The 8108-nt window shown below is 38.0% G+C and overlaps 1 protein-coding gene across 1 annotated transcript; it reads right to left on the bottom strand.

Annotated features, from left to right (window-relative positions):
• Positions 1–253: 253 nt before the first annotated feature.
• On the bottom strand, positions 254–3006 carry LOC127184813 (uncharacterized). Its single transcript, XM_051141200.1, has 2 exons — positions 2978–3006; positions 254–992 (listed from the first exon to the last, which is right to left on the bottom strand). The coding sequence occupies exons 1-2, from the start codon at positions 3004–3006 to the stop codon at positions 254–256; spliced, it is 768 nt and encodes a 255-aa protein (XP_050997157.1).
• Between the last annotated feature and the right edge of the window lie 5102 nt (positions 3007–8108).

Genomic DNA, 8108 nt, shown 5'->3' with positions numbered 1-8108 from the left:
TTTTTCACTTTAAAAACAAACATCATAATTTGTTTCGTCTTTTGAATCATGGCATTTTCATTTCACCGGTATTTTTGCTTGCCAGATAAAGTTGTCACTGTCTGAGCACATTTTCTTGCCTTCTGCAGTTTAGTATGTGAATACCTTAAAAGAAGAAACATAATCAACATGTACAACATGATATAAGATCCAAACACAGCCTCAAAATCAAAGTGATACTTTATTTTAAATAAGAAGATAACTACACGAGTTATCACGTCAGTGTAGAAATTTGGCCATGGAGTCCCCTGCCACAACTTGAAAGCACCAACACCCTTATTTCTGGCCTTTGGTCCACCTGTTTGGAAGAAAGCTTGGCCTTCATGTTATACTGTGCTTTCAATGACCTGACCTCACAAAGGAACATAATCACACCAAGAAGGGAAAAAGTGGCTGTCAGGACACCTAATGGGACCACTTGGGTTCTGTGTTTCTTAATCAGATCTATTTTGTTAACTGGAAAGGTGTGTGGAAAGTCAAGGGTGGTTTCACCAAAGATATCTACTACGTAGTTCAAGGTCACTGAAATAATGGTACAAAGGCTACTGAGAAACAGAATTGGGATACAGCACATGTAGCACAGTATTTGAATCTTATGGACTGAGGCACTGATAATGCTGACCCTAATGGCTGCTGAGCTAAAAATCACCACGACAGGTTTTATCAGCATTGCCAGTAATATCAGACTCTGGGCACATCGAAATTCAGGTGAAATGGTCCAATCTGAGTTGATAGGGCTGTGCACCAGAATTCTGGTCATAGTACCAGAGATGTTAAATTCTCGATAGTAATAAGCTTCCCAGAGTCCGATGTACACAAGCTGAACCATCTTGTCGTTGAATTCCCAGAGACGCCAGTATTTGCTGTTTGCAAGGATTATTCCACATCCCGAAGATAAGACGCTAAAAACTAAGCCAGCCAGTCTGAAGATCCACTCCTTCACTCCAGCAAATCTGAAGATGAGATAGTACAAGTACAGATCAAGCCAGGGCTACACAAAGAAAGGGTGGGAAAGAGAATGGGTCATAGTTTACAGAGTACTAAGTACTCACACTTTGCTCCTGCTGTCTCAATATTTTATTTAGGTGGTCTATATACATACAGGGTTCTTCATACTAGTTAAATATGGATAAGAAGCCTTGAGATATATGATTGTGGCAAGAGTCCAGATATTAGGATGATGTTTTAACAATAATTTTACAGTATGCTTCAATTGCTGCTATGTTGCTATTTGTTGATTATGAATTTCTATGCTTGATATTAATGGTGGAGTAAGAGTTTGCAGTATCCTGGTAAGTGAAGACAGGAAAGTGGGATAGAGTTGAGGACATCCTATTGGGGCTCTAGGTGAGAGAAGCATCGGACAATGGGGAAATAGAAGGATCCAAAGAGTCCTGGAATCCTACAAGAAGAAAATTATGATGGGTGGATCTGGGCCCAGGCATCCTGCTCAAATTATGGCACCAGCCAAGGACGAGACATGCAGTAAACTTTGAACCCCTACCCAGATCTAGCCAATGGACTGGACTTTCTCCACAGTTGAGTGGAGAGTGGGGACTGACTTTCACATGCATTCTGGTGCCCCATATTTGATCATGTCCCCTTGATGGGGAGACCTGGTGGCACTAAGAGGAAGAATAGCAGGATACCAAGACTCTTCTTGATACCCTATGAGCATATACAGGGGGAGGAGGTCTCCCTCAGTCACAGTCATAGGAGATGGGAATAAGGAAAAAATGTGAGGGAGGGAGGAATTGGAGAATATAAGGGATGGGGTACCAACAGCCTTATAAATAGCCTTAGTGAGTGTTCCAAAATTATGGTGTATCAAATTATTTTAATGGATTGTTGCATGTACTTGGACATCTGTATAACCTTTCAGAAGGAAGAAGCAAAAAATAGTGTATGCCGTTTATGTGAAACAAATACATACCTGACTTCTTTCCATATATGAAAGTATATAACTATAAATATTCACTAAAAACATGGTGGAGAGGATATGATCATAATTACATTCATATTTCCTAAATAATGATTATTTCATTAGTAGAATTTTATGTGTAATATTTTATAATCAAAACCAACATTAACAGAAAGTTAAATTTTTCTTTGTATTAAATAGGGATAAAACTTGGTGGTACAGTTATGATTACATTCTATGTGGGAAGTTCTGTGTTTATACACCAGGAAATTAGGACTAAATTTATGCATATAAAAATATGAATAATCATGAAGATATGAATTTTCAATATGCTATTTAGTCAGTATTTCACCTTGCAAAAACTGGCTTCATTTGGTTCTAACAGATAAAGTCTGTTCAGATACTTAGGTAAACCAATATCATCTTAGACAAAATACACTTCACATTAATATTATGAAGCAACACATTCAGATCTTCTGTCAATTCAAACATTTGACTGTATCAACAAAAAATGAGAAAAATGTGCTGAGATATCCTGATAAGTAATTTACCACAATGGAAGAAGGCAAATATCATCAGTGACTCCACCATGTGCATAATATCTTTGCCATTAGACATACAGAAGGTTGAGGGGCCACAAAAGGGATCTCCTTGCTTGCAGCCATTACCTACAAACTACATAATGTTCCAGAATCTTCTGTGGATTGTACTTCTTAGAGGGGTGAAGTGAGTAGATTACTACCTCAGAAATTATATGAACAAGATGGTTTTGCTGTTGATGATGGCTTGGATATCGCCATGAGCACATTCAAGCCACGGCAGGTCCAAGGCAATGGACTGCAGGACAAGTATGTTTTGAAGCATAAATTAAGTCAGGAAAGAGAATAATTTTTTGCCAGACAAATGAGCTATCTTGGCCACATGTGATACTGTTCTTGTCTGAACCCCAATAGTAGAGTCTACACTTTTTAAAGAACAAAGTTGAAAGACTTCGTATGTCATATTTGAAGTTTGTACCTTTTAGTGTTGGAGGTGAAGGCATCCATTTTGAAGATGCAAATATCACCAATCTTCTTCTGAGTCACTGAAAATATTGATCAGAGAGGAAGTCACATGAAGAGTTGAAGTACCTGAGTGGAAGAAGTTCTGTTAGGCACATACTCCTGCTCAGAACAAAGCCTTGCTGATTCCTGGGCTTTAACCAACCTCTGAATTCATCACTCATGCTTTGCTTAGTTTGAACCTATGTTTAATACTTCAGGATATTAGTAACCCTCCAATGTTACCCACACAATTATTTCATGTATACAGCCCAGGCCCTGGAAGCTTACCATTCACACACTTGGCTATTTGGCACTGATGTTCATCAGGAATTATTCAAATGGAAGGAATGTCCAAAAGCAGCCTAATCTATATGTCAGAGTCATTCCTTGGCATTCTCTCTCCTAGGATAGTGAAGGTGAGTAATAAAAATCACACGGAAAACACAAACCTCTTACCTTTTTATTTTTCTTTTAGAAAGTTCAAATATTGGTGACTTCCACCATAAGAGAAATGTTACTGTACACATTCTCAAGTTTCCATGACCACCAGGGCTAGGCTGTGTGTTCCAACCAACGGCAAGGTTCCAATGGTTATGGATCAAATGCTAGACTGAAGTCTTTAAAATGAGTTTCTTATTAATGTCATTCATCAAATACCACAGTAACTTATTAGAACCCTGTGAAGACTTACTTTTGTTCTCTACTTGAGCACATCAGAAATTAACCTCAAAGCACTGGTCATACATACATACATAAAACTTGCATACACACACAGAGAAATAAATTCAGATTCTCTGAAGAACCCTGATGAATACAGGTTTTGCTGCTAGAAGTTGATCTAGTGCAATAAATGCATAATCAGTATTCTTTAATGAGTTATCTGGGAAGACTTTCCAATTTGCCACACCTATAGTTATTGAACTCTCCTCCAGTCACTGAACATCTCACAAAATCTCAGAGAGAACTAGAAGCTCATGGTTTGAACTATTTTAACAAACTTAAACAGAGAAACACAACTGATTATCCTGATCCACCAATTGTGAGGGACAAGGCTTTTGGTGAATCTGCATATGAAGCATTTAGAAATTTGTGGAATGCAAAAAAATGATAATGAGGAGGAGGAGGAGGATGGCTGGTTGGTTGGTTTTGGCCTCATCAGAGAGGAACATGGGGAAGAAATACATCCAAAACCTGTCTATTTGATTCTTGGAGTAAATGTCAGTGAAAATTGTGAGTTCCTTGCAGCTTTTGCAGATGACACCTTGGGTGTGAATAACACAGGGAGGTACTTCCCTAGGAGGGTGAATTCCAGAAGCAAGAAACTTCTTCAGCAGTGTCCTGGGATAAGCTTCCATTTCATTGGGTTTCTAGAGTAAATTGCTCTTCTTTTCAGTATAGACTAGATTCAGAGTTCTGAGCATTTCCTAAAGCACAGCCTGATTTCTATCCTACTTTAAAATTTCCTCCACTAAACAGATTAGTTCACCTGATCTTTATTTAACCTCAGTATATGCTATCTATCAAGAAAATTATTCATTTCCTTTAGACTTTCCAATTTTGTTGAGAATGTGTTATTGAAGTAAGACCTGTTGAACTTCAGATTTTCTCATCTTCTATATTTATTTGCCCTCAATACTTTTTGGTTTTGTTAATTTGGATATTCTTTTTCTGTCTTTAGTTAGTTTGGCTAAGGGTTTCCCCATCTTGTTCATTGTCTTATAGAACCAACCCTTAGTATCATTGATTCTTTGCACTTCTATCTTTGTAATTTATTGATTTCAGCTCTGAATTTGATTATTTCCTGCAGGCTACTCCTCTTGTGTGTGTGTTTGCTTCTTTTTCTTCTAGAGATATCAGGTATCCTGTAAAGTCATTAGTATGATATCTCATTAATTTTTTTACAAAAGCACATGATGCTATGAATGTTCCTCTCAGTTCATGTTTATTATTCTGTCCCATATATTTGGGTATGTTGTACACTAATTTTGTTATATTTCAGAAAGTCTTCAATTTCTTTCTCCTTGACCCAGTGTTCATTGTGTGGAGAGTTGTCCAGTTTCTATGAGTTTCAAGAGTTTTTGTTGTTCCTGTGGTTGTTGAACTCTGGCTTAATCCATGGTGGTCTGATAAGTTATATGAGGTCATTTAAATTTTTCTTATATATGTTGAAGCTTTCTTCTTGACTGCTTATTTGATCAATATTGGAGAATGTTCCATGAGGTGCTGAGAAGAAGGAATATTCTTTTGTGTTTGTATGGAATGTGCTGTACATATCTGTTAATTTCAATTGGGTAATAATGACTGTGCGTTTCATTATTTATATTAAGTTTCTGTCTATATGATCTTCCCATTGTTAAGAGTGGGGTGTTGAAGTCTTCCTCTACTAATGTATGTGTTTCAGTGTGTGATACAATCTTAAGTAATGTTTCTCTTATGAATGTGGGTGCCCTTTTTGTGGGACATAGATTGAGATGTCCTTTTGGTGGAATTTTCCTCTGGTGAGTCTGAGGTGTCTTTCCCTCTTTCATTAGTTTAATTTTTGTTGAAAGTAGATTTTATTAGGTCTTAAAATGGCTACTTTAGCTTGCTTATTAGGTCTGATTGCTTGGAAATATTCTTACAGTGCCTTATGATGAGTTTTGTTTGTATTTTATACTGAGCTGTGTTTCTTGTATGCAGTAGAAGGATGCATCCCATTTTCACATGCATTCTGTTAGCCTGTATTTTTATTGGGTAGTTTAGTCCATTGATGTTGAGAGGTATTAGTTACCAATGATTTTTAATTCCTGTTACTTTGATATGTGTGGTGATAGTGTGTGTGTGTGTGTGTGTGTTTCCCTTGTTTTGTTTGTAGAAATGTTCTTAAATATTATTTGTTCAATTTGTTATTTTCATTATTAATTATTTTTCCATGTGTTTTCCTGAGTTTTGCTAACCACATTGGTTATAGTTTTCATTCTAGTCTGTTTTGTAGGGCTGGATGTGTTGATGCAAATTCTTTAAACTTGGTTTTGCCATGGATAGCTTGTTTTCTCCATCTGTCTTTGCTAAAATTTTGCTGTGTATGGTAATCTGGGATGGTATCTGTGATCTCTTAAAGAGTGAAAGACAACTACTCTGTGCCTTCTAGAATTTATAGATTTGTTGTACTTTCCCTCTTGCATCTTTTACCATTCTTTCTTTGTTCTGTACATTTTATATTTTGATTATTATGTGGATTGGGGACTTTCATTTCTGGTCCAATCTATTTTCTGTTTTGTAAACCTTTTGTATGTTTACAATCTCTTCCTATAGGTTGGGAAAATATATTGTTGATCTTGGAAATAAGAATGCCACCTTTCTTCTGTTCTTATTAAATGTTAGGGGCCATGCAGGAGATACATCAAAATGGCTGTAGAATTCATCAAATGTTACCCATAGGTAAGCACAATCATAATGGTTTTTCCTTTTGAGGTAGAGGTCCAAGGACTACATGTCCTGAAAATTTTATGCTGCTTTTTGCCCTTGCATTCACCACATACCTCATAATATATGATTTTTATGAAAACTCAAAGGAAGATTCTAGCCCCTTATTAGGCAATATATAAATGCAAATTTCATTGACATCTACAATAATAGGGCTTGATTTTTTTGGCATTACTACTAAAAAAAATTAATGATTCAAACACCATATTTAGAAAGCATTTAGAGATGTAGATTGTTAGCAATGACTACAAACTTTAGAAAGAATTTGGAAAAATAGATTGTTTCATGAGGTTAAGATAAGATTATTTGTCAGTGTTCCTGATGTAGAAAATCTGAAGAACAATTTGAAGTTGAAATTATTTATTAAAATTTATTTACATACATCCTGATTGTTATCCCCTCCCTTTTATCTTCCTATCACCACCCTCCCTCACTCTTCTGTCCTATTCTCCTTTCCCAGACCTCTGGTAAGGGGGCCCTCCCACATCACTGTCTGGCTACAGCCTATAAGAGGTCATCAGGATAGCCTACATTCCCTTCCACTGTGTGCCTTCAAACAAATGTCTTGCCAAGGGGCAGTGACCAAATCATGGACACCAGAGTGCGTTTAAGAGGTTCAAAAGGGGATCCAAGATGGCGGCGAGCAGTGTGGACCGTGTTTGGAGGCTCCACTGAACAATTCAGGGAATTGCACAAATTTCTGAGCCAGGAACACCAAGGGCCCCACACCACGGCAGAAGGAGTGCTCCATGGTTCAGAGGGACCAGGGTACGAAGGACCTGTGTGTCCCTGAACACGGGAGGAGCACAGATTTTGGCAGATCAGAGCAGCAGCGGCAGAGGCAGCAGCAGCAGCAGCGGCACCAGTGGCACCAACATCAGCAGCGGTGGTGGCTGAGGTTTGCAGCTCATAGCCTTCCGGTGGAGGTGATTGGTGTGGTGGCCAATGGGAGTTGCTGCAGGAGAGGAGACTCTGGGCGGGACTTGGGTTACGTGGTGCCTTGGGACACAGACTGGACTTGGCAGACAGTTCGGCCCCAGAGTCCCCGGTTCAGCTCAATGCTGGGTCAGCTCAGCAAGCAATTCTGCCTGAGGCACAAGCACATAAGCATCTTAATGACACAACTGGAAGCCCTATAAAAAAAAAAGAAGCAGAAACACTCAAAAGGAGTAGACATATGGAAATAATCAAACTCAAGGCTGAAATTAACGAATTAGAAAATAAGAAAACCATCAAAAGAATCAAGAAAAAACCAAAAGCTGGTTCTTTGAGAAAATCAACAAGATAGACAGACCGTTAGCCAAACTAACTAAAAGGTAGAGGGACAGTATTGAAATCAACAAAATCAGAAATGAAAAGGAAGACTTAACAACAGACACTGAAGAAATTCAAAGAATCATAAGATCCTACTTTGAAGGCATATACGCCACAAAAATTGAAAATCTAAGGGAAATGGATGATTTTCTTGATCAATTTCACTTGCCAAAGTTGAATGAAGAACAGATAAGCAAGCTAAATAGGCCCATTTCCCCTACAGAAATAGAAGCAATCATCGATGGTCTCCCAACCAAAAAAAGCCCAGGGCCAGATGGTTTCAGTGCAGAATTCTACCAGACCTTCAAGGGCGAGCTAATACCGAT

The sequence above is a fragment of the Acomys russatus genome, chromosome X, assembly GCF_903995435.1.
Source record: "Acomys russatus chromosome X, mAcoRus1.1, whole genome shotgun sequence".
NCBI lineage: Eukaryota > Metazoa > Chordata > Mammalia > Rodentia > Muridae > Acomys > Acomys russatus.
This window is presented reverse-complemented; position numbering and strand designations above follow the sequence as displayed.

What these genes read in the sequence shown, in the direction of transcription:
- LOC127184813 (XM_051141200.1), bottom strand. Translation starts at nt 3,006, where the DNA reads ATGGATGCCTTCACCTCCAACACTAAAAG. An exon ending in TTCACCTCCAACACTAAAAG is followed by an intron (nt 993 to 2,977) that starts GTACAAACTTCA and finishes TCTCATCTTCAG; the next exon opens with ATTTGCTGGAGTGAAGGAGT.